The sequence below is a fragment of the Budorcas taxicolor genome, chromosome 12 (assembly GCF_023091745.1).
Source record: "Budorcas taxicolor isolate Tak-1 chromosome 12, Takin1.1, whole genome shotgun sequence".
NCBI classification, from domain to species: domain Eukaryota; kingdom Metazoa; phylum Chordata; class Mammalia; order Artiodactyla; family Bovidae; genus Budorcas; species Budorcas taxicolor.
In genome coordinates, this window is record NC_068921.1 from 11,448,119 (window position 1) to 11,475,257 (window position 27,139).

A 27,139-nucleotide genomic window follows, 5' to 3' on the forward strand; every position below is an offset into this window, starting at 1 on the left:
TGTCACATCACAAAGACGCTTCATTGACAAGAGGTGGGAACAGATTAAACAGATAAGCTCACACACAGATCGCTGGTCATCACAATTCTTCTTTCCAAGACAGTAATTGCATAATATTAAGAATTCTGGTTACTGTGTTAAAAAAAATTCTGCCTGTATTCTACTTATTTAATATCAGGCATATTATAGATTTATGAACATTATTAGGGGCATCGCTTTGTTAAATTCACATTTTAACAAACCTTTAACAATCAGTTTTCTTTTTATTTCACTAAATCAAGGACATTATCTTCATCAATAATCTCCAAATAGTCTTGAAGACGACAATGGCTTTAAAAAAAGGGAAAGGCTAGTAACACAGTAATACCATCTGCTTATATAATGTCTTATTCTATATGCATTATGTGTTAAGTGAAATAGAAAGGGGGCAAAAAATTTCAAGATTACGTAGATGAACTGAGCTACCTCAAGGAGGTACTATTTACTCAGCAAGGCTGCTCTGGGTGACAGAGTACTTACTTTCTGGGAGATCAGAGATTGCTAATTCTATTCCTTCTCTCTCTCTCTCTCTCTCTCTCTCTCTCTCTGTCACACACACACACACACAAATCTGATCAACACAAACCTCACTGGAAAAAACAGCATTCTTTTGAAAGGTATATAAAGTGTATAACTGCAATGTAGTGTTAACAATACAATGGAACATTATTCAGTAACAAAAAGAAGGCAGTACTGATTGATGCTAAAGCAGGGATGAACTCTACACTCTACTGAGTGAAAGAAGTCAGTCATAGGAGACCACCTACTGCATGCCATTATAGAAATGTGCAGAAGAGTCAAATCCACAGAGACAAAAAGCAGATTAGTGGTTGCCAATGGCGGGGGGACATGGAGGGAAGAATACCGCATGAGTGAGTACAGGCTTCTTGTGGAGGTAATAAAAATGTTCCAAAGTTGGTTACGGTGATGGATGCACAACTCTGTTTACATACTAAAAGCCACTGAATTACACATTTTAAACAGGTAAATGATATGGCATATAAGTTATATCTCTATTAAACTGTTATTTGGGGAATTCCCTGGTGGTCCAGTGGTTAGGACTCCGTACTTTCACTGCCAAGGGCCTGGGTTCAACCCTGGTCAGGAAACTAAGATCCCTCTAGGCAGGTGGCGCAGCCAAAAAATAAAAAGGCAAAACTGAAAAAATCCTTGTTATCAAATAGAATGAATAGCATTTTCCTTTTGCTAATATAAAAAATGCAAAATATATAATTCTTCCACATTTAAAACTATTTTTTCTTTTTCTTTTTTTTACTGTTTACGTGAATCACAGGCTGGCATTATCCAAATACAGTTGTATAAGCCACAAGCTGCCTTGCAACTCCAGGCTTTAGTATTTGTAGGCAAGTTGCTCTTCCTCTCTGAACCTCACTTATGTGGGGCCCTACGTGGGAAACCTTAAAAAAAAAAGGGGCACTGGAGAGGGTGTGGAGAAAAGGGAACCCTCCTACACTGTTGGTGGGAATGCAAACTAGTACAGCCACTTTGGAGAACAGTGTGGAGATTCCTTAAAAAATTGCAAATAGAACTACCTTATGACCCAGCAATCCCACTGCTGGGCATACACACCGAGGAAACCAGAATTGAAAGAGACACATGTATCCCAATGTTCATCGAAGCACTGTTTATAATAGCCAGGACATGGAAACAACCCAGATGTCCATCAGCAGATGAATGGATAAGAAAGCTGTGGTACATATACACAATGGAGTATTACTCAGCCATTAAAAAGAATTCATTTGAATCAGTTCTGATGAGATGGATGAAACTGGAGCCGATTATACAGAGTGAAGTAAGCCAGAAAGAAAAACACCAATACAGTATACTAACACATATATATGGAATTTAGAAAGATGGCAATGACGACCCTGTATGCAAGACAGCAAAAAAGACACAGATGTGTATAACGGACTTTTGGACTCAGAGGGAGAGGGTGGGATGATTCAGGAGAATGGCATTGTAACATGTATACTATCACGTAAGAATCGAATCGCCAGTCTATGTCCGACGCAGGATACAGCATGCTTGGGGATGGTGCACGGTGACGACCCAGAGAGATGTTATGGGGAGGGAGGTGGGAGGGGGGTTCATGTTTGGGAACGTATGTACACCCGTGGTGGATTCATGTCAATGTATGGCAAAACCAATACAGTATTGTAAAGTAAAGTAAAAAAAAAAAGGGGGGGGGGTGCTAGCTTTTGCGGTTGGAAACCAAAATGGCGTCCAGCAAAAGAGATATGGGCGTGGTCTACGCTAAAGTTTTTGACTGGCTCTCTTGACTTCCATACACGTGGACAGTGCGTGATTACCATAGACTCCTGTTACACGAATGACGACTTGACCTTATATGCATATTATAATTTGACCCTTAACGTGATTGGTGCAACTATGGCATATTATAATTTGACCTTTAACATGATTGGTGTAACTATGGCATATTATAATTTGACCTTTAACGTGATTGGTGCAACTATGCGAGGTCCCTCCCAGAACCCCCTTGCTTGCCTATATAAACCAAGAGTTTGTGGCAATAAACCGGAACTGCTCAGACGGAACCCCTGTGGCGTATGATTGTCTCTCGCTCACCGAGGGGCTGGGTTGGCGGGCAGCAGGCTCACCTCTCCTTGGGACCCCTCGGCTTTGCAGAGGGAAGTTCCACTGCCTCAACGTGGGGCTGGAACCCACGACCCTGGGATTAAGAGTCCCATGCTCTACTGACTGAGCTAGCCAGTCCTGGGTCGCACTTACCCTTCTGTAAAGTAAGAATTAGAATACTTATTTCAAAGATTGTTGTAAGGATTAAATAGGATAATCTCTGCAAAGCACATAGCAGAGTATGCAGAGCAAAATGATACGTGAACACCAGTTACTAACATTCAAAACTGAATGTTTCTGGAGCCAAACTGGTCCATGTCCTACCCTATACAATGATCTCATCCATATTCATTTTAAGACATTGTCACAGGGCCTCAGTGTGATAGTTAGAGGATATTTAGAGGAAATCCCTGCAAAAGAAACTAATAAGTTCCTACTCCCCTAACTAACTCTTCTTTCTTACCAACTATTAGCTTCCTTGCTGCCAATAGTTGGTAAGGAGATAAAACAGGCCAAACTCCAGGCCACGGGTAGGGTTGGCCCTTCACATAATCTGCTTTATTCAAAGTCAGACTTTTCCGAAAGATAATAAGGCTTGTCACTGGGGGCTCTATTGCATAACTCCTTTGATAAAGGCTTTGCAAAATGTACAGAACAAGCAATCAACACTGCTGGCAGCACAGTGGATGAGAGTCCGCCTGCCAGTGCAGGCGGGTTCAATCCCTGGTCGGGGAAGACTTCAAACGCTGCGGAGCAACTAAGCCCGTGTGCCTCGACTACTGATCCTGTGCTCGAGAGCCCAGGAACTGCAGTTCCCGAAGCTCGTGCATCCAGAGCCTGTGCCTGCAACAAGAGAAGCGACCACAATGGGAAGCCTGCACACTGCAACCAAGAGGAGCCCCGCCTGCTGCAACAGCTCATGCAGAGCAATGAGGACCCAGTGCAGCCAGAAACGAAAACCTGTTTAAAGAGGAAAAGAAGGCGATTCTGTATGTTAGTTTTACAGATGGTCAAACTCTTCATATATCTGATAAATGTGAACTGCCAAGATTAAGAATGAGGATGACAGGAACAGATAGAGCAGTCGGTATACCTGGAACTCGAATAACAGGATCTAGCCTATCCATGCACAAGTTAGTAACCACAACACTGGTGCTGAACAAGTTACACACACAACACTGTCAACACAGTCCTTCTACTCTAAGGTCAACTAACTTCCTGTTACCATTTCAACGAAAAAATGGCAGGTTGACAGGCTCTATACTTTTCTCAGCGAACAAAATATGACCTTATTCTCAAGACACAATCATGTCAAAAACTCCCTCTCTACAATTTGAATGAGTATCTCAAGAAATATGATAACTTTCAATGGATACTTACTTATTGATAATTTCAATAACAAAACTTAAGTTATACGAGGTGGCTTTCACTAAACACATTTAACAGAATAGCTCCAAATACATTTTCAGAAAACAAAACAGAACAAAACTCCATGAATGTTTGTTTCTGGTCTCGGAATGGTGCTGACATGCCACACTGCCCATGCACTAAGTGAGAATGCAGGTCCCAGAAAAAAAAAAAAAATGTAGTCAAGAGAGCTGTGGAGCAAGATATCACCTTTCATTCAAAGGCCTTCTGATGTAATAACGGCCATAACATAAACATACATACATAGCCCACATCATATTGCCAATAGGATTAAGAGAAGAAAAATCTTTAAGACAACTCAGCCAATCAACGTATTATCAGATCAGTCACTCAGTTGTGTCCAACTCTTTGCGACCCCATGGACTGCAGCTCGCCAGGCTTCCCTGTCCATCACCAGCTCCCGGAGCTTGCTCAAACTCATTTCCACCGAGTCAGTGATGCCATCCAACCATCTCATCCTCTGCCATCCCCTTCTCCTCCTGCCTTCAATCTTTCCCAGCATCAGGGTCTTTTCCAATTGAGTCAGTTCTTCCCATCAGGTGGCCAAAGTATTGAAGCTCCAGCTTCAGCATCAGTCCTTCCAATGAATATTCAGGACTGATTTCCTTTAGGATGGACTGGTTAGATCTCCTTGCAGTCCAAGGGACTCTCAAGAGTCTTCTCCAGCACCACAGCTCAAAAGCATCAATTCTTCGGCACTCAGCTTTCTTTATAGTCCAACTCTCACATCCATACATGACCACTGGAAAAACCATAGCCTTGACTAGACAGACTTTTGTTGACAAAGTAACGTCTCTGCTTTTTAATAGGCTGTCTAGGTTGGCCATAATTTTTCTTCCAAGAAGCAAGTGTCCTTTGATTTCATGGCTGCAGTCACCATCTGCAGTGATTTAGGAGCCCCGCAAAATAAAGTCTTCCAAAATAAAGTGTTTCCATTGTTTCTCCATCTATTTGCCACGGAGTGATGAGACTGGATGCCACGATCTTAGTTTTATGAACGTTCAGTTTTAAGCCAGGTTTTTCACTCTCCTCTTTCACTTTCATCAAGAGGCTCCTTAGTTCCTCTTCACTTGGTGCCATAAGGGTGGTATTTTTTGAGTATCTAAGGTTACTGATAATTCTCCTGGCAACCTTGATTTCAGCTTGTGCTTCATATAAATTATTTTAAAGGCATGGAGACTACCAAGAAAGGAAGGCAACCCTTTCTTCAAGTAGCACTTATCTGGGAAGTTAATGTATATATAAAAAATTTAACATGGCAAATGTATAACAATGACAATAAGTCATGGAGGAATAACAGAATAAAGTTGCTAATTACTTCAGAGATGACTTTAGGGTAAGCTCCCAGAATAAGTAGGTTTTGCCCTAAGATTCTGAAAGATGGTTAGAACTTAGAACAGGCAACAGGTATGGACGTGGAAGGTCAAACAGTAGGGAAGCAGGAAAGCATCTGGGAAAATTATACAGTAGGCTGGCAAAATTAACACAGCACAAGAAAGAAAAGAGCCTGAAACAGTCGCACTATGTATGAAAAGCTTCTAACCGAAAGTTAAGATGTTTAGATTGATTATACAGTCAAGAGAAATCTATCAAAAGTTTTGGTATATTCTACTCTTTTGAAACATTTCCTCTTCTTCATCTGTCAAATAAATGAGATCTTCCTTCAAGATCCAGCTCACCAAATGCAATTTCCCCAAAGTTGCAGTGCAGTCTAAGGCTCCCTTCTCTGTATCCACAGCACTTTGGGCTAACCTCTGCTACACTGGGTATGAAAGTGTTAGTCACTCAGTCATGCCCAACTCTGCGCGACCCCATGGGCTGTAGCCCACCAGGGTCCTCTGTCTGTGGAATTTTCCAGGCAAGAACTGACTGGAGTGGGTTGCCATTTCCTCTTCCAGGGGATCTTGCTGACCCAGGGATAGAACCCATGTCTCTTACATCTCCTGCATTGCAGGCGGATTCTTTACCGTCTGAGCCACCAGGGAAGTTACACTGAATAGTGATTCCAAAACACTGCATGAGAATTAATGGGCAGCTTGGTAAAAAGACAGCAAGCACGGTTTATCCTTTAGCCTCTGGGAATCAGCAGTCAGACCACACTAGTTTATACCCTAAGAACAAAAGCCATAAGGCCGTGTTCTTACACAGATGGGATTTTATAAAAATATTAGTTTCACTTTCCCTAGCATGTCACCAACCTTCTCCCTGGTGGAGCTAAGTTTATTAAGCACAAATAACTATGGTATGCTAAATTCTACTTTTAGAACCAACAACTAAAAAACCAAAGTGTAATTAATGTAACAAAATTATAAAAAGCATTAAACTACCAGCTGTTTTTCACACAATTAACTTCTGGAATATTTGAGCATAGAGTCAATTTTCCTCCTCTTTAGAAACTTATGTCCACAACCTTCAGCTTTCTTTTTATTCTTATATATTCACCAGGCAAACATCCCTGTTCAATAAGGTCAAACGAGGCACCTTCAAATAAAAGTAGACTGTAATTCACTACTGATGGTGTGGCTCTCCCAGAGAAGTACCTTATCTCACCTAACAAACAGACCTAACTTGAAACAGACCTAGCTTGGAACAGACAAGCTACAAGAATACACTTCGAAATGGCTTGTCAGAAATACTGTATATTAATGCATATATATATGGAATTTAGAAATACTGTAACAACGATCCTACATGCAGGGTAGCAAAGGAGACACAGATGTAAAGAACAGACTTTTGGACTCAGTGGAGAAGGCGAGGGTGGGATGATTTGAGAGAACAGCACTGAAACATGTGTATCACATGTGAAACAGATGGCTGCTGCCAAGTTCAATGCATGAGGCAGGGCACCCAAAGCCAGCACTCCAGGGCAGCCCAGAGGGATAAGGTGCAGAGGGGAGAGGGAGGTGGGTTCAAGATGGGGCGAGGGGAGAACACCTGTGGCTGATTCGTGCTGATGCATACATGAAAAAAAAACCCATCACAATATTATAATTATCCTCCAATTAAATAAATTAATTAAAAAATAAATAAATATATGGCTTGTCAGGATCAACAATATTGATATTTCCTTTCCAATACCCCCTTCTTCATCCCTGCCAAAGGAATCCTTCCTTGCAATTCTGAAAAGAGTAGGAATTGATATAAGGGGAAATGATCAAGGTGGTTGCAACCACACATTAATGGTGTCAGTTTCTTTAGACAAATACACTAATAACCACAAACCATAACTAAAAGCAGGAAATATATTCTCATCTGGTGCCTTCAAAACAGTGATTTTATAAAGACCAACTAATCAAGCCAATATAGGATCAAAAAAATAGAGCAAATTATTTTAAGGACACCAATATTTTTTAACTTTGACAAGTCAAAATCCCAATAGAGCTGTACAACTTAACAAGTCAGTCCTAAAATTCATTCAAAACTCTACCCCAATTTTTGGAAGGGGAGGAAGAATATCTGAAAAGATATCAAACCTATGAAGTGATACTAATAAAAAGCAATGTGATATTGGCACAATGCAAAACAGGTAAATGTAATAAAATACACTAGACAAGTTCAAAACGAGTCTACACATATGGTAATTTAGTATATGACAAGAGCAGCAGTCTAAGTGTAGAAACCATAAAACTCAATAAATGGTGAAGAGCCAATATCCCCATTTGTAGGTGAGGAGAGTTGTCATATTCCTATACTTTGCATCCTATAAAAGCAGTTTTCATATGGACTGAGGCATTAAACCTATAAAATATAAAAAGAATAGTCAATAGTGTTAAGGGTAAGTAAAGCTTTCCTACAGAAAAATCGCCCCCCAAATTGGTAAATTTATGATATAAATAGGCGTCTCTGGTGGCTCAGACTGTAAAGATTCTGCCTGCAGTGTGGGAGACCTAGGTTTGATCCCTGGGTTGGGAAGATCCCCTGCAAAAGGAAAGAGCAACCCATTCCACTATTCTTGCCTGGAGAATTCCAGACAGAGGAACCTGGTGGGCTACAGTCCATGGGATTGCAAAAAGTCTGACATGACTGAGCAACTAACATAGGATGGAAATATTTTAAATTTCCACAGGGCACAAGACACCATGTGGCAAAAAGACAGCACCAGACGGGGACAATATATGCGCACTGTGTCACAAAAAGGGAGTTAACCATTAACTGTGTAATGAATTAGAAGACAGTGACACTGATGTAAATTCAGAACATATAAAAAACTCCTACCAGGCAAAAGGATATGAGCAATTCAAAGAAAACATGAACAATCAATAAAGTTAATGGAACATCCCATCACCTCACTCCAGTCCAGTTCAGTTCAGTCGCTCAGTCGTGTCCAACTCTTTGCGACCCCATGAATCGCAGCACGCCAGGCCTCCCTGTCCATCACCATCTCCCAGAGTTCACTCAGACTCACGTCCATCGAGTCCGTGATGCCATCCAGCCATCTCATCCTCTGTCGTCCCCTTCTCCTCCTGCCCACAATCCCTCCCAGCATCAGAGTCTTTTCCAATGAGTCAACTCTTCGCATGAGGTGGCCAAAGTACTGGAGTTTCAGCTTTAGCATCATTCCTTCTAAAGAACACCCAGGGCTGATCTCCTTCAGAATGGATGGGTTGGATCTCCTTGCAGTCCAAGGGACTCGCAAGAGTCTTCTCCAACACCACAGTTCAAAAGCATCCATTCTTCTGCGCTCAGACTTCTTCACAGTCCAACTCTCACATCCATACATGACCACTGGAAAAACCATAGCCTTGACTAGGCGGACCTTAGTTGGCAAAGTAATGTCTCTGCTTTTGAATATGCTGTCTAGGTTGGTCATAACTTTCCTTCCAAGGAGTGTGTGTCTTTTAATTTCATGGCTGCAATCACCATCTGCAGTGATTTTAGAGACCCCCAAAATAAAGTTTGACACTGTTTCCACTGTTTACCCATCTATTTGCCATGAAGTGATGGGATCAGATGCCATGACCTTCGTTTTCTGAATGTTGAGCTTTAAGCCAACTTTTTCACTCTCCACTTTCACTTTCATCAAGAGGCTTTTTAGTTCCTCTTCACTTTCTGCCATAAGGGTGGTATCATCTGCATATCTCAGGTTATTGATATTTCTCCCTGCAGTCTTGATTCCAGCTTGTGCTTCTTCCAGCCCAGCATTTCTCATGATGTACTCTGCATATAAGTTAAATAAGCAGAGTGACAATATACAGCCTTGACGTACTCCTTTTCCTATTTGAAACCAGTCTGTTGTTCCATGTCCAGTTCTGTTGCTTCCTGACCTGCATACAGATTTCTCAAGAGACAGGTCAGTGGTCTGGTATTCCCATCTCTTGAAGAATTTTCCACAGTTTATTGTGATTCCCACAGTCAAAGGCTTTGGCATAGTCAATAAAGCAGAAATAGATGTTTTTCTGGAACTCTCTTGCTTGTTCCATGATCCAGCGGATGTTGGCAATTTGATCTCTGGTTCCTCTGCCTTTTCTAAAACCAGCTTGAACATCAGGAAGTTCATGGTTCACATATTGCTATAACCTCACTACTAGTAGTCAATGCAAATTAAATGGAAAAATGTAATTTTCACCCAAAAGACTGACCAAAAAGAAGAAAGGATTTATTAGTGATATACTGTTATGGTATTCTTAGAGAGATGGGAATACCAGCACCACCTGATCTGCCTCCTGAGAAATCTGTATGCAGGTCAGGAAGCAACAGTTAGAACTGGACATGGAAGAACAGACTGGTTCCAAATTGGCAAAGGAGTACATCAAGGCGGTATATTGTCACCCTGCTTATTTAACTTACATGCAGAGTACATCATGAGAAACGCTGGGCTGGAGGAAGCACAAGCTGAAATCAAGATTGCCAGGAGAAATATCAATAACCTCAGACATGCAGACGACACCTCCCTTATGGCAGAAAGCAAAGAACTAAAGAGCCTCTTGATGAAAGTGAAAGAGGAGAGTGGAAAAAGTTGGCTTAAAGCTCAATATTCAGAAGACGAAGATCATGGAATCTGGTCTCATCACTTCATGGCAAATAGATGGAGAAACAGTGACAGACTTTATTTTGGGGGGCTCCAAAATCACTGCAGATGGTGACTGCGGCCATGAAATTAAAAGACACTTACTCCTTGGAAGGAAAGTTATGACCAACCTAGACAGCATATTAAAAAGCAGAGACATTCCTTTGCCGACAAAGGTCTGTCTAATCCAAGCTATGGTTTTTCCAATAGTCATATATGGATGTGAGAGTTGAACCATAAAGAAAGCTGAGTACCGAAGAATTGATGCTTTTCAACTGTGGTGTTGGAGAAGACTCTTGAGAGTCCCTTGGATAGCAAGGAGATCCAACCATTCTATCCTAAAGGAAATCAGTCCTGAATGTTCATTGGAAGGACTGATGTTGAAGCTGAAACTCCAATACTTTGGCCATCTGATGCAAAGAGCTGACCCATGTGAAAAGACCCTAATGCTGGGAAAGATTGAAGGCAGGAGGAGAAGGGGTCGACAAGAGGATGAGATGGTTGAATGGCATCACCGACTTGATGGACCTGAGTTTGAGCAAGCTCCTGGAGTTGGTGATGGACAGGGAGGCCTGGAATGCTGCAGTCCGTGGGGAGTCAGACATGACTGAGCAACTGAACTGAACTGTTAGGGTAGCAGAAACTGATACAGCTTTCTCAAGAATGATTTGGTAATACGTTTAGCTTATACTTTTAGTAAACTCAGTAATTCTACTTTTTAAAATCAACTACAGAAATAGTCATACAAGTGTACAAAGATATACTATACATACATGTGAACACACGTGTGTAATAATGAAATGATATGGCTCAGTTAATATTACTACATGCTAGGCATGGTTCTAAGAACTTTATGTGTATTGATTCATTTAATTTTCATAATAACTCTACCTTTAGAATCAAGTCTGTTATTTTCATCTCCCTCTTGCAGATAAGGAAACTAAGACATAGAGAAGTTAAATAACTTGCCCAAAGTCACAGAGGGAATAAGCAGTGGAGCAAGAATTCAAATCCAGGTGCTCTGACTTCAGTATCTGAGCTCTTAACCATTATAAGTTTACTGCCTCCCAAACCAGGATATTCATTTATAATATAATAGCAAAATATTGGGACTAGCCAATTGTCGGTGATCAAATACTGGTAAAATAAATTATGATCCATCCACTGTGCAGAAAAACAAATGACACAGTGCTGGTGTAGGTACACGCAAGTATTTGTAATACATTTTTAAGTGAATGTATTGAAGAAGAAGAACGCAATGGCACCCCACTCCAGTACTCTTGCCTGGAAAATCCATGGACGGAGGAGCCTGGTAGGCTGCGGTCCATGGGATCACTAAGAGTTGGACACGACTGAGGGACTTCACTTTCACTTTCGTGCATTGGAGAAGGAAATGACAACCCACTCCAGTGTTCTTGCCTGGAGAATCCCAGGTACGGCGGAGCCTGGTGGGCTGCCGTCTATGGGGTTGCACAGAGTCGGACATGATTGAAGTGACTTAGCTGCAGTAGCAGTAGCAAGTGAAAATAAGTCACAAAAAAGATACTGCATTCTTTCATTTGTATCTTAAAAATAACTTCTGTATATAGGTTGGTATGTATATATATTGTTCTTTCCTTTAGACATTTGTTCAAAAATTACATATCAAATAGTTAATGGTATCTTCTGAGAACAGGATTAGAGGGAGTAAGTGAAAAGGGATTTTCATGATTTACTTGGTATCTTTGTATTAGGCTATTTATTTTATAATTGGCATGTTCTTACTTTTAAACCAAAAACAAACTGAAGCAAATGAAAAGCAATGAAGTAGAGCAGTATCTACCTAATAGTTAAGATGAGATGCTAATCAGCCTAATACTACTTGATCTGATGAGTTAAGTTTCCTATGCTCCTGGCCACAGATGGAAAAACCCTAAACCTGGCCAGTTCATTATAATACTGTACGATCAGCATTCATCATGGTAACAGTGTTCAGCATCTTTAATGAGGTCAAACTGCTTGGGTTCAAGCTGCAGCTCCACTGTTTACTAACAGTATGACTTCAAGTTAGTCAACCTATTTTCTCAATTTCCTCATTGTAAAACAGGGATGAGAGTGTTTGCCCACGTTTCACATTTGTAAAGTCCTTAGAGTAACTTCTGCAAAAACTAATAAATATTTTGTTAGACAAAAAATAAATGATGTTGTCGTTCAGTCGCTAAGACGTGTCCAACCCTTGGCTACCCCAGGGACTGCAGCACTCCAGGCTTCCCTGTCCTTCACTGCCTCCCGGAGTTTGCTCAAATTCATGTCCACTGAGTTGGTGATGCTATCTAACCATCTCCTCCTCTGCCACCCTCTTCCCCTTTTGCCTTCAATCTTTCCCAGCATCACAGTCTTTCCAGTGACTTTTAAACAAATAAATAACTTAAGAAAAATCATATACATTTGAAGGTATGCATACATCACCCTACCCAAAGACATTAATAACCTCTCCAAGTTAAACTAAGTACACATCTCATATACAGTAAGGGTGGGTACTATCTTCTCTCCTAAGGCTATACAGACACATGTATGAATACCTCACCGTAACATACAACGTGTTTCTCATGGTCAAAGAGCATCAAAGCCAGTGCAGTGGCAGTGTGCTAGTGAGCGGCTCCGAGCTCTGTCCCATGGCCACACCCAAAGAGCAAACCTCACCACATCAAGCCTCAGATCTCTCATCTTCCAGGCCTGCACAGTAAACACACTGTTTTCAAACCTTAACAGAAACATTCTATTTTAAGACCAATTCAAAACACTTTTTCCTCCTAACATGTCTTTTCTGTTGTTCCTAGATAAAACTATTTTTCACTGGGATGCAATCCCTTCCCTCACACTCTTTCTTTCCCTAGCAAAAGTTCATCTTGATTTTAAGGCACCTTAATCCAAATTCTCACCCTTTGTAGGTTTACTTATAAATTTTTCTTCTGTCTCTTCATTCGACAGTACAATAGCAAGAACTAAGAAATTACAATGCCCTGCCAAAAGTAAGAATCACCTAGAATAAAAGCATGATATGTTACCATTGGCCTATTAAAATCAGGTATTTAGAATTAGGCTTATTTCAGTATTTGTATCAACTTTATAGACATATTCTAAACCTACCAGCTCTCAAAATATTTTTCCCAGTATACTGAATCTCTCTTACACATGATTTCTCTCACATCACATCTTACATTTCCAAATAACCTGTTCAAAATGAAGTAGATTATAAAGTCCAAAGAACCCCTAGGAAGGGAGAGAGCAGAATTAACTCAGTCCTTTTCTCATTATCTCTTGAATCTTTTTCATTCTAGAAGCAGTAACTCACACATCTTGTATAAATTCAACAAAAGAAAGCCAATTTAGAAATTCTCCCCTTCAATGCCCTCGTTCAGCAGGTGATGAAATCAGGATCTAGAGAAGTTAAGTAACTTCCTCAGAGTCACATGCTTTGGACTGAAATGATGTCTGATGGTGAGACTGCTAACATCTTTCCATCCAAGGAACAGTCCAGTATTAGAAATCGTAACTAACCACATACATTAAAACTGTGTATTTGCAAGCAAGTATTACAATCACCAGTCCTAAGAAAAATATACATGTCTTGTCAGTATGTCATCTAGAACTTTTCAAAGTATTTTGAAATAATGACTTAAGATATTTACTGTTAAGTTCTCATTTTACAAAAAAACGAGCTAACCCCCAAAGTACTATATCCTTGTTACCACATCAAAGCTAAGGATAAAATTCTTTCTTAGTGAATTAACTAGTACTTAACACATAAAATCACATTACTTTCACATTTTAAATATGAGTGCTTATATTAATAAAGTTTCTCTTGCTGTCTTTTAAAGGAAGTAATTTTGAGACAAATAGAAAAATCATTGGAATACTTTTATTAAAATTCAATTTTCTCTAAGTATCATTCATACCTGTTGTTCATCCTCCATGATGTTACTAGCAAATTCAAATACTAGGTCGTTCTGTTGGACCACAGCAGCCATAATAAAGCATTCCCCTTAGATCCACATGAGAAAAATTCCAAACAGGTTCAAGTACCAGGCAGCAGAGACCAGTGAACAATCTGCGTAAATAAGCCCAGCTAGACCTGTGAAGTTACTGTATGCCCAGGTTTTCTTTAAGGAAGGTACTTCAGATTTTCTTGCTTCACTGAGATTTTACTTAAACTGAGGCAATTCTTCTGAAATTTTTCTTCTCTGGAACTTCTTGACCTGAAAAACATAAAGCTTAAATTAGTTATGAGAAAGCAAGCATATTATTTAGAATGTAACAGTCAATACAGATGGCAATGTCTCCAAAGTATTTTTTAATGTTTTTAAACAAAAGCAACATGACCAGTGATTTTTTTTAAACTAGATATGTATTTTCTTTTAAGATTTCATTCCTGCTAAGAAAATGTCACCTCTCATTACTGAAAGTGAAGCCATCCTTCCTCCAACTCCCTGTTAAACTACAAAGTACTATTAATTAAAAACAAAAAAAAATCCCACCCAGCCATAACTAGGTTCTTGTAATTGCAATAAAGGATACATAAACAACTTCTTTCTACTAACTTAGCAAACCACACACACAGGAATTGGTACTCCATGAGTAATTTCATAATACATATTTTTTGCCTAAGAATCATTCAGACAATATCCTCGTTAGGTCTGATATAAGCATTCAGACAATACCCTTGTTAGGCTTTAAATTCGGTCTAATACATTTAAAGTTTAACAAGTACTGTTTTAAGAGCTTTTAAAAATAAGCAGAAATTAAAGCCCGCTCTTTCTGTTCTCTGGAAAGGTTTCTGGTGAGTAGAATGCTTTACCATGCTTAAGTCTGTCTTCAGTGGCTTCTTCTTAACGCACTGAAATGTGCCCTTATCTCCAGCACAGGCTTGCGAGCAACAGGAAGGAAACAGCACTTGACCACGTCATGGCAAATTAGAACATGCAAAGAACTGCACTTTACAATAGAAAAACAGAAGCGCAACTGAAGAGTGAAAACAATTTCACAGTGGAGGGAGAAGAGCTTTGCAAAGTGCCTGCAAAGACGTCTGTCTATTTCATGCTTTGTTTTTTGAAGTTACTATTACTAACAAAAGTCAAAGGAAAATTTAATTTAAAAGTTGATCACAAGTTTGTTACACACTGCATCACATGGTTATGGCCACAAATATGACATAAAGAGACAAAGATATACAAATAATCACATCAGATAACATCTAGTTCTTTGAAACATTATCTACAATTTTAATTTTAAAGAGACAAGTTCAGGAATGAAGCTGATCTCACGAATCACTTTCCCTGAAAACCAGCCAGTGTGTGCTAGCTAAATCACACACTCATTTTCCTAATTTCACTAGTCAATTTCCTATATAGTCCAGATTCTAGGGGTTATCATGGATGACTATGGTTTCCCTAACAGGAAATTAAAAATTAAAAAAAAAAAACATTTTAACGGTTAAGAAGTCAATTCAATTCAGGTGATACTCATTAGCTTCTTACCCAGTGGTTTCCCATACTCACCTAGTCCACTTCTTTTAATAATGTGTTCAGCTTTAACGCTGGGGGAATATTTTTAGCACTAATATTCAGACATTTTTAAATTTTTTAATTGGAGTATAATCGCTTTACAATGCTGTGTCAGTTTCTGCTGTACAGCAACATGAATCAGAGCTATGTATACACAAACCCCCTCCCTCTTGCATCAGGTAGGTTTTGAGAAATGCGCCAAGTCTAGAGGTGGGAAAAGCCCCTGCCAGACAGATATGCAGAACGCACACACAACGGTTTCCTTTAAAGTCTCATCCAATTCTTCTGTACTAGGCTTGTCTTCCCAGGTTGTTCACACAAACCAGATTCATTCTTGCCTCCCTTCTCAACTTTTAGTATCACCTACACCTGGAATTCCTCTCCCACTTCTCAGCAGCCATTTCTATGTTCTCCATCCTTCAAAATGCTCAACTCAAGGCCCATTTCTTTTATAGCCTCCCAACCTCCGTGACTTGACCTACACGGCCCTTCAAAAATACAACACTTATTGCCCCTACCACAAAATTAGCACTAACTGTATACTGTCTCACGCCTAAAAATTATGTCCCCCTAATTCAACTGAATACACGTTTCAGTGTCTATTATTTGCAGAGCAGTGTGTCAGGCACCATGATAATTAGAGCAAAGCTTCTCTGGGTAAGTAACCACTGTTTTTAACATTTCTTCTGTAACTACCAAACCTATGTGCCCATAATAAAAGATAGATATTGATGACAGATAACTGTTTTCTGTCATCAATCTATCATATGTTTACAATCTATCATAGACATTTAAACTCTTTCTATGTATATTCTTTATAAACAATGACTATAATACTTTTGATAAGGGGAAACCAATATTCTAAACTTGATGAACCATAGTAAGAATAACCAGATAACCAGAATCAAGGGATGCTTCCTGATTTAAAAAGTTGTGTTTTTTTTTTCTGTAAAAGGTTGGATTCCAAAAGACTAACCCAAAATCCATTTATTTGTAAATATAAAAGTGACACCATTCCAATGACCAATGTGAACACATCTAAGTGAAGTTTCACTTTCTTTTCCACTGCAATCACAAACTTTTTCTTACAAGCACTTCCACAGTGCTATTATTTAAAAAAAATTTTTTTAATTTCAAAAACAGGGACAACCAATCAACATATTTACAAATTACAGTACATACTAGCAACCAACAGTAGTCAACCAAAACTGAAATGATCGCCCATGATCACTAAGACTTTGTTAGGGTAGAAAGAGCCACCATTATTCTGGTGAGTAGCTTTCGTTCACTTCTATACTTTCGTTCACATACTGAGAATGTGTAAGTAGAGGAAAGCTCCTGCATTCTTTTATTGGCTTTATTAGGCCTCTGACCCTCCGTCTCCTTTCACTCTATCCCACCGCTCTTCCTTTTCTCTGAGTAGGTATACAGCCTACAGCACCAGGTTGTTCTTGGGAAGAGTTTCTCTAATTCCCGATCCAGAGGTACTACCCCATACACATTGCTGTGCCGCGCTCAGTCATGTCCAACTCTTTGCGGCCCTATAGACTTGTCCTATGGACAGCTCCTCTGTCCATGGGATTCTTCAGGCAAGAATACTGGAGGGGGCTGCCATTTCCTACTGCAGGGGATCTTCCCAACCCAGGGACTGAAACCACACCTCTTGTGTCTTCTGCACTGGCAGGCAGATTCTTTACCACTAGCACCACCTTGTAAGTCTACCCACCCATATTAGATGTACTTAAACTAACAGTCTCAGTGTATTCACATTTTGTCAGTAAGAGATGAGACGAGACACCTAGATCGACGATTCAATTTTTCACGACTGAACTAAGTCTCTGTGCCCAAGGTGTCACAATCTGAAAGCATAACAGAATTACAACTAGAACCTTCATCTCCTAAATTAGGACTCTGTCCATGACTAAAGTACACAGTGTCTAAATCTACTCAAATCCTTCATGCTGTAATAGCTTAGGACACAGTTTCTTTCTTCTTTAATTTTTCTTTTCTTCTCAGTCATTTATTTAGGCTGCTCTGTGCAGTTTGTAGGATCTTGGCTTCATGATCAGGGATGGCACCCATGTCCTGTGCAGTGGGAACTCTCAGTCCTAACCACTAAACCACCAGGGAACTCCCTAGGACACAGGTTTCTAAGTAAACACATGTATCCAATTAGAAAAAACAAATCTCCATCTCTTGTTTAGCTCTAGATGCCTAAATCTACTCACTAGATTATCTACTGGATAAGTCCATGTCAGAGTTAATGTGTCTAAAACATTCAAAACTAAGCTTATCATTTTTATTCCTCAAATTTACTCTAGTATGGAAAAAACATGGGTTCTTAGGATAAAGTAGGGGCCTTTTATCTACTTCAACAAAATTATAAGGTCTTCAGTAAATTTTAAACATGGTTGAATTTACTAACCATTAGTTATATGGATTACACTCAGGAACACTCTGCAGTATTAATCGCTACCAAGGAATTAATTAAAGTTATTCCATAACTTTCCCATTAATTAAAGTTATTCCACTGATTAAAGTTATTCCATAACTTTCAAAGCATCAGTTAGTCTTTATAAAATAATAAGTAAAAAGTGAAAACAATGCATTCAGCACAAAGACAAAAACAGTTAACTTATCTGCACAGTTTTGAGAGCTCATCTAGTTAGGAATCCACCAAATAATGAAAATTCCCTGAGCTGGCTCTCATCTCTTTCAAGTTGGGAAGGACCGTATTCTTACTCTTCAAGGAGCCGTGCCAGAGAAATACCTCATCAGTGAGGTTCCTCAGCTCTTATGGTCAAACTAAGCTTCATATTTAAGGTGAAGCAGTAGCTCAAGCAAAGGAGAAGAACACGGGCTCTGGTATCAGACCACTTGGGTTTGAATCTTCTGCACTGTGACTATGGACAAGTTAAAGTTACTTACTTAGCATCAGTCCCTTCTTTCTGCAAAACAACTATAAGCCAGTTTCCTCATTCTGTAAAATGATTATAACACCACCAAAATCTAGATTTTCTATGAAGGTGAGACGTAAATGTATGTGCAGAAATGCCTGGCATATAAATTTTACTCAGTGAAAAGATTAGCTTCACTATAATCTAAGTATAGTGCAAGAGATAATGTTAACAGGTGCTTAAGTCTCATACCCATACTCCCTGGGAGCCTCCATTAACAGTTACTTGCTAGACTGCAACAAACAACACCGGAGCCCTGTATCAACAGAAGTATACTTCTATGTCAGTGCCTAAAAATTTGGCACCTATTTGATAAATTCAGTCGCTTCAAGGTTGGGACCACACCCTGTCTGGCAAGATTCCCTTAAGACAGAGTTCCATTATGCTCCTAATCCAAACAAAACAAATTTACTGATTGCAAACACAAAACCCTCAGCCACAATACTGGCTACTATAGCTAACTCAAGTGGTTAATTTTTGAATAACTTATTGTAAAAGATTTCAGATATAATAAACATGATAGTCAAAATCAGTTTTTAATACTTTTTCACATTTGCTTCCTTAATCCCTAATTGAATACAAATTTAAGCTTCCTTCAAAGGGGCTTTAAACACAGAGTCTATAAATCCATCAATTCATCAATTAAAAAAAAATTACTGCTACCCTTTGAAAGTTACTAGGCCACCAACTCATTACGCTTAACTTAAAAACTGATAAGGGGAACTAATTAAACAAAAAAGCAAAAAGTTTTTAGATTAGACAGCTCTGGCCCAAAGAAGGTAAAATACAACAGCTTAGAGCAATGGATGGTTGAATGACTACTTTTAATTTGAATGACTATCTCTAATAAAGCATTCAGACTGTGTGTGTGTGTTCATAAGGCTGGGAATATTTAAAGAAGTGGAATTATGTAGTAACTCCAGATGCCAAGTACCTTAATGCAAAGTATTTTTATATGAAGTGGTAACCAAATAAACTGCTTTTTTCAACATATAGACATACTCATCATAATAGTTTAGAAAAACCATGAAACTAGAAGAAATACAATGAAGATTTTTAAAAAGAATGAGAAAAGTGAGAGAAGAAAAGCTATTTAAGTTAGAAATGAGAAGCAAGCAATAAGTCCATACACTGTAGTGAATGGAATGATTCTTACGTAACAGATCATAGTTAGGCTTTTTCAATCTTTTTTGAGTATGGTAGAATGCTTTCTATTATCTCTCAGCAGAAATGAAAATAAGAAATCAGTGGTATCAAGATAAATTCTATATAACCTTCCACAGACCCGTCTATTCTCAATCTAAAAAGTATGGAATCACACACTTTTAGGTGAAAAGAATGTATGGATTACCTAGGAAAATGTATTCACTGAACACTTAAGAAAATTTGGCCCAGAGCAGTCTGACTTGTCCAAGGTCACACACAGTTGATGGCAAAGAAAGTAACAATTCTCTGCTTTTCTCCAATTCCCAGCCCAATTCTCTATTCAGGCCTCTCTATCTGCATTAATAGAACTTCATTAGTATTTTTCATTAGCAAAGTATCTGGACAGGTAAGAAATCCATTACACAAATATCCGTATCATTTCAATTCATTCTCTCCTTCGTGTCCAACTCTTTGCAACCCCATGAACAGCAGCACACCAGGCCTCCCTGTCCATCACCAACTCCCAGAGTTTACCCAAACTCATGTCCATTGAGTTGGTGATATCATCTAACCATCTCATCCTCTGTCGTCCCCTTCTCCTCCTGCCCTCAATCTTTCCCAGCATTAGGGTCTTTTCAAATGAGTCAGCTCTTCGCATCAGGTGGCCAAAATATTGGAGTTTCAGCTTCAACATCAGTCCTTCCAATGAACACTCAGGACCAATCTCCTTTAGGATGGACTGGTTGGATCTCCTTGCTGTCCAAGGGACTCTCAAGAGTCTTCTCCAACACCACAGTTCAAAACCATCAATTCTTCGGCACTCAGCTTTCTTTATACTCATTCTCACATCCATACGTGACCACTGGAAAAAACACAGCCTTGACTAGATGGACTTTTGTTGACAAAGTAACGTCTCTGCTTTTTAATATGCTGTCTAGGTTGGTCATAACTTTCCTTCCAAGGAGTAAGTGTCTTTTAATTTCATGGCTGCAATCACCATCTGCTGTGATTCTGGACCCCAGAAAAATAAAGTCTGACACTGTTTCCCCATCTATTTGCCATGAAGTGATGGGACCAGAAGCCATGATCTTAGCTTTCTGAATGTTGAGCTTTAAGCCAACTTTTTCACTCTCCTCTTTCACTTTCATCAAGAGGCTCTTTAGTTCCTCTTCACTTTTCTGCCATAAGGGTGGTGTCATCTGCATATCTGAGGTTATTGATATTTCTCCCAGCAATCTTGATTCCAGCTTGTGCTTCTTCCAGCCCAGTGTTTTTCATGATGCACTCTGCATGTAAGTTAAATAAGCAGGGTGACAATATACAGCCTTGATGTAATCCTTTTTCTATTTGGAACCAGTCTGTTGTTCCATGTCCAGTTCTAACTGTTGCTTCCTGACCTGCATACAGATTTCTCAAGAGGCAGGTTAGGTGGTCTGGTATTCCCATCTCTTTCAGAATTTTCCACAGTTTATTGTGATCCATACAGTCAAAGGCTTTGGCACAGTCAATGAAGCAGAAATAGATCTGTATAGTATCTGTAGAAAAATATCTGTATAGTACAGTCCAGTTTCTATACTATTCTGTGCAACCTCTTTGATACCTGGAAAATCATTTTCAGTAATATTTTCACATTGAATAACTGAAGCAGAGGAGTTTCTAGATCTATTATTGTTTTAAATCTTACAATTTTACTTTAGTTGTTCTTTCCCAAGTTCTATCATATCCTGCTATTTTGCTTTACCTTCATTCAGCCTAAAGTGAAAAGGAAACATTATTAAGCATTTTTATAAAGCTACCACAATTTAGTAGGTCATTAAAATACTGTAAACTCTAATTGACATTTTTCTTTCTAGTTCTTTGAATACAATACTGCTATCACAACTAAAATACCGTAGATGAGGAAAAATTACTAAAACTTACCAAAATGTAGTTACAGTTAAGTAACCAGACTTAACACTTCCCCAAGCAAGGGTAGTCTCTAAGTTCCTACTGAATGAGGAAACAAACAAACAAGAGACATCAACTGTAAAATAAATCTCATTGCACAGTCCTCTCTAAACCAAGGACCCAGATTCAATCCCTGGATCAAGAAGACGCCCTGGAGAAGAGAATGGTCACCACGCCAGTATTCTTGCCTGGAGAATTCCATGGACAGAGGAGCCTGGTGGGCTATAGAGCCCATGCAGGCACAAAGAGCCAGACACGACAGAGCAACATAAGCAAGATAGTGGAGGAAAAAATACAAGCGAACATCACAAGAGGAGCAAGTCATTCCCTGCCACATTCACAGTTCTCTGAATTCAAGGAGAAAATGTTCCTATACTCCAACCTTTAAATTTAAATTACTTCAAATATTCAAGAACTTAAGAAAACAGAGAAAAAGGTAAAAGGGTACAGTCCATGGGGTCGCAGAGTCGGAGGCGATTTAGCGACTGAACAATAATCTGTTAAGTAGCTCCCCAGCTTTAGGCATCTTTCATTGAAAGTGAGGGGAGGCAGGGGAAGTGAAGTACCTAGATCTTCTTCCAGAACATAGTTTTATTCCCATGTGAATGAAACCCAAATTGATGTTTTCTGTATTCTGATGACATCTGCAGAACTGAAGCATGCCTTAGAAACCTGAATAAGCTCACCTTAGCTTCAACCACGTTAAATGAAAAAAAAAAAAAAAGAAAACCCCAAACCCACAAAGTCAATATGATCAAGGAAACAGGCTGAATTCTCTGTGCTTGGCCTTTTCACTGACACCCCAGGACAGCTCCAGGACTTGGAGGGCAGGCTGCAATTGCTCACTTACCCAGACCTGAAAGGCCAGTTCTTTCACATTGTTCTCCACTTCCCACCATTGGCCACTCGGGCCTACCTGGTGTCAGGTTACACTCAGGCAGCAGTCACAGTACCTTGCAAAACCAGATCACATACCGAGACCTGTTCATACCTGTGGTCTCAAGATTAACCCTTTTTCTGAGCCTGTTCTGAAAATAAGAAAATTTAAAACCGAAGCGAAAAAAAATAAAACCAATGAGAAATACTCAACAGTAATCAGGTATTGTTTTAATTCTGGGTCATGAAAAAGGTTTTACTTTCTCCAAATGACTGAAAGTGATCTTTGTCAAAATGTCATTAATTGATGCTTTTATTATGCAAATAAACTGAATGAAGGAGTTTTCTTTCCTCCAAGCAAGCTAAATCTGAACTCTGATGAAAACACACCTGCTTGGGAACACAAATATGCTGAAATGTGCTTATCAGCAAGACCTGTTCGGGCAGTTAACAATTTTCTTCCTATAACAAACAAGAAACAGCTTGCAAGAAAGCTGTTTCATTTATGTGGTTGTTTAGACTCCTGTTTAACATTTTCATCTTCTTAAAACGGACATGCTCTAGAGCAGCGGGTCCCCCATTCCAGAAGACAGCACTTTCCCATCCAAAGCACTGCTTCTTTCTGGCCCAGAGTGAAGGCGAAAAGGCCAGGGATACTGCTGAAAAGCCCACAGGACATCTTGCTAAGGACATGCCTCCCCCCACCTCCAACTCCCACAATGCGCAATATTCTCCCAGAGGAGACTGTTAGTCTGTCCTAAGAAGTTTTCACTCTTAAGGAAGAGATACACCATCAGCTGAAAACAAAATTGAAGGCCACAAAGAAAGTTTAATGGCCACAGACTGCATTATTAGGTGACAGCTGCTCCATGTGTTCAACTGAGGGATCCTTACTACCTTTAGTCTAGTACCCCTTGCGGCTCTTCACCCTGCAATAGGAATAATTCACCAAAAATGAAAATAGAACCAACCGACTTCTATACTTAAAAGTAATCGACATAACACTGTAAATCAACTATACTTCAATTTTAAAAAACTAATCAGTGGCTTTCACTGCCTATAAGAAAAACTTCAAGTCCATTAACAAGGCTGAAGTGGCTCTTCATGATGCCCCAAAAGGTATGAGAACCTGCAGCCATCAGATGCGTAAAGCAGGATATCCGAACACGTGCGCAGAAGGGTGAATGGGAATCGTTCACAGACCGAGTTTAAAAGGACACCCAGGCCACAATATTACAACCCTTCATTCCCATCTCAGAAACAAGTACACTGGCATCTCTGCAGTTCATAGCCCCTCTTAGCCCGCTGCCCCACCCCTGAAGTGAAGAAGCCAGAGTCCGTCCTGCTCCAGTTCCCCCAGCGCCCGTACGTCCCACCCTGTCCCAGGCTTGCTGGCCCAGTTCAGAGCTTTCCACATCTTCTTGAGTAATCATAGCCTTTTATACCTGTGGCATTTTAGGGGCCTCTCCCAAGTCACACTGGGACCCGAGTCAAGGACATAAACTCTCGAGAAGCAAAGCACGTTTACCTTTTCCCAAGTCACCAGCAAGTCCGATGGACTCATTCTCATGCACAAAACGTCCTGGTCACTATGCGTGAGAAGGTCTCCAGTTTCACAGCATACCCTTTTCTTCTTGGAACAATAAAAATCGATTTTCAATAAGTTTGGCTATAATCAGACGATCCTGGTGCTCCATGTCAGGATTCTTAAAATGGGATTCTTTCTACAATCATCCTCATAATGACCTGGCTCGTGCCTAAGATGGTAAACTCAAGGACACCAAAAAAACTAGAAGCAGCAAAACCCAAGATGAGAAATGAGACAGTGGAAGGGCATGGGCTGAGTATAAATTCCATACATAACTTTATATTTTCCTATTGCACAAATCTCAGATCGAAGCAAACTTTAAATACCATTCACAGTTTATATAAAGATTTGTAACACAAGGAATTCTCTGGAAGTCCAGTGGTTAGGACTCCATGCTTTTCACTGCTGAGGGCATGGATTCGATCCCTGGTCGGGGAACTAGGATCGCACAAGCCATGCAGTGTAGGAAAAAAAAAATTATAATACATAACAGTTCAATTTTTAGGCCTTCTTACAACATCCATTTTCACAAGAAACCATGCTCTCTACTGATCAACTTGGCAGTAAAAAAAAAAAAAAAAAAACACAACTGATGATACTTAGTGAACTTCCCCTAAACTCAGCACTGTGGGAAAGACAAAGAGATAATGCATGGGCTGCTTTCTATGGAGCTTACAATCTAGTTGAGGAAACAAGACCGAGAGAGAAAATAACTGAACACTGAAAGTCAGTCTTTAATTAAACGTTAATAAAGCTGGTCAATACTGTAGCATCTCCGAAGAAAGGACGGTCAAATGGGTCAAGGAAACACTTTAGACAGGGAAGAACCTAAACTCAACCTTCAAGTGAGGCAGGATGTGGAGAGACTGCACGGAAAGGGAAAGATAGCCCAGTATAGTGTGTGTGCACACGTTTCCTTAGGCAGGCATACATGTGTACATGCGTGCACATGTGCATGGACGCACATCTGTGTGAAGGCTGAGACACAAAGGAATAAAGAGAATTAAAACCAAGGTGGGCATCCCTGGTGGCCCAGTGGTGGAGAATCCACCAACCAACGAGGAAACACAGGTTGGATCCTTGACCTGGGAGGATGCCCCAAGCCGCACTGAGGAGCAGCTGTGCCCACGCGGCACCCCTGCAGAGCCATCCTCCAGCCATGGAGCTCAGCCACTACAGCTCCTGAGCCTCACACCCGAGAGCGCATGCTCCAAAAGGGGCCACCACACCGCAACCGGAGAGCGGCCCCGCTCACTACAACCAGAGAAGAAAAAGCCCCAGCAGCAGCGAAGACTCAGCATACCCAAAACAAAAATGAATGAATGAATGAATGAACAGAACCCAATGACCAAGTAAGTTTGGAGACAGTTAACAGACTGACCAGAGCTAAGAGCTGACAACGGCAAACAGTAGAAAATGTGAACCGAAGCAAAACCGAATTACGGAGAGTCTTGAAAGTCAGGCAGTGGAATGCAGGCTTGATTTGGAAAGAAGAAGTGGAAAGTTCCTGGAGGTTTTCAAATCCGGTTGCAGCAACACTGTGTGGTCCCCAAGATTACGAAGCCCAAAGCAAGGCGGTCGGGTAACTACCATCTAAAAATGATGAGGACAGTTTAAACAAACACCCCATAGCTTGACTGCTACACTGGTATTAATAACTTCTAGCCACTGATGTGTATACTATCCTCCTTAAATTCTTCATTAATTACATATAACAGAGATTCTCCACAATGGTTTATAAATCACCCAGGGTATGGGAAAATTATTTAAAACAAGCAAAAATTACTTCACTAGTTTACATCAAGTTTTTATTCTTTGCCTAAGGATTAAAAGAAGGCAGAAATAGAAAAATTAGATTTTAAAAAAGATATGACTCATTACCATACAACTTTTCTTTTAAGTTAATCAACTGAACCTCAAAACTGTCCTATATCCATTTGGACACTACAGAAACTTTGAAATATATGAACTCGCTGCATCTATGGATGACTGGATATTGCTGTTTATAGTATTAAATATCCTGAAAAGATGATGCTGATTCAGTTATTCAGTGAGAAAGGATATGACATCCATGACTTTAGGAAAGTTTCTTAGTCATTTAATAGAGACTTCTAGCACCAACTTTCAATGAATCTTTACTTTCTTCCAGGGCAATGTTTAGAAGAAAGAAGTTCCTGTAAAAATGTCTATTTGCATTAAACTTGGCTCTTTATTAGATGTATTTTCTGCTTTGTGGCTTTGCTTGATTCTTCAGAAGTTCAACAATTCAAAGTTGCTTTAGTAGATATAGTGGGAACTTACTAGATTTTAAAAAATACTTTAACATGAAGACACACTTAGAAATTTTACAACAGCACAATAAGGTCCATTATATTATAATTTCTTGGTAATATCTAGTGCCTAATAAATGCCTTACAATTTACAAAACAAGACATATCATACCACGCGTGCTAAGTTGCTTCAGTCAAGTTCGACTCTTTGAAACACTATGGACTGTAGCCCACCAAGCTCCTCTGCCCATGGGCTTCTCCAGGTAAGAATACTCGAGTGGGTTGCCATGCCCTCCTACAGGGTATCTTCCCTACCCAGGGATCAAACCCACATCTCTTACATTTCCTGCACTGGCAGGCAGGTTCTTTACCACTTGGGCCACCTGGGAGCCCGACATATACATACTACTTAATTCTTAAACATCTTTACAACCACTGACATTGCTGTACAGACAAAAAACCATGATACTTATCCTCAAGGAATTGAGAAGGGGATAATAATAACAGATTAGAAAAAGAGTAAGAAGAATATAATAGCTGCGGGTGGCAGGCTTCATATTAAAGTACTTTGCTGTATCTGTCATTTAATCGTCATGTCGGTAACAACCATGGCTTCAGAGACCAACCACATAAGGGCAAGAACTTTATTAAGGTCACCACCAAACCCCCACAGCTCACCTAGATGGTCATGAACAATATTTGTCAAAGAAATACTCAAGATG

At 39.8% G+C, this 27,139-nt stretch overlaps 1 protein-coding gene across 2 annotated transcripts in view; it reads right to left on the reverse strand.

The window, feature by feature from the left end:
• The window catches only part of ELF1 (E74 like ETS transcription factor 1), a 60,299-nt gene extending 46,007 nt beyond the window's left edge, over nucleotides 1–14,292 (reverse strand). For both annotated transcript variants that reach the window (XM_052650157.1, XM_052650156.1), the window contains exon 1: nucleotides 14,029–14,292. In XM_052650157.1, coding sequence (XP_052506117.1) covers nucleotides 14,029–14,100 — 72 coding nt within the window. In that variant the 5' untranslated portion in view covers nucleotides 14,101–14,292. The remainder of the gene's footprint in view (nucleotides 1–14,028) is intronic.
• Between the last annotated feature and the right edge of the window lie 12,847 nt (nucleotides 14,293–27,139).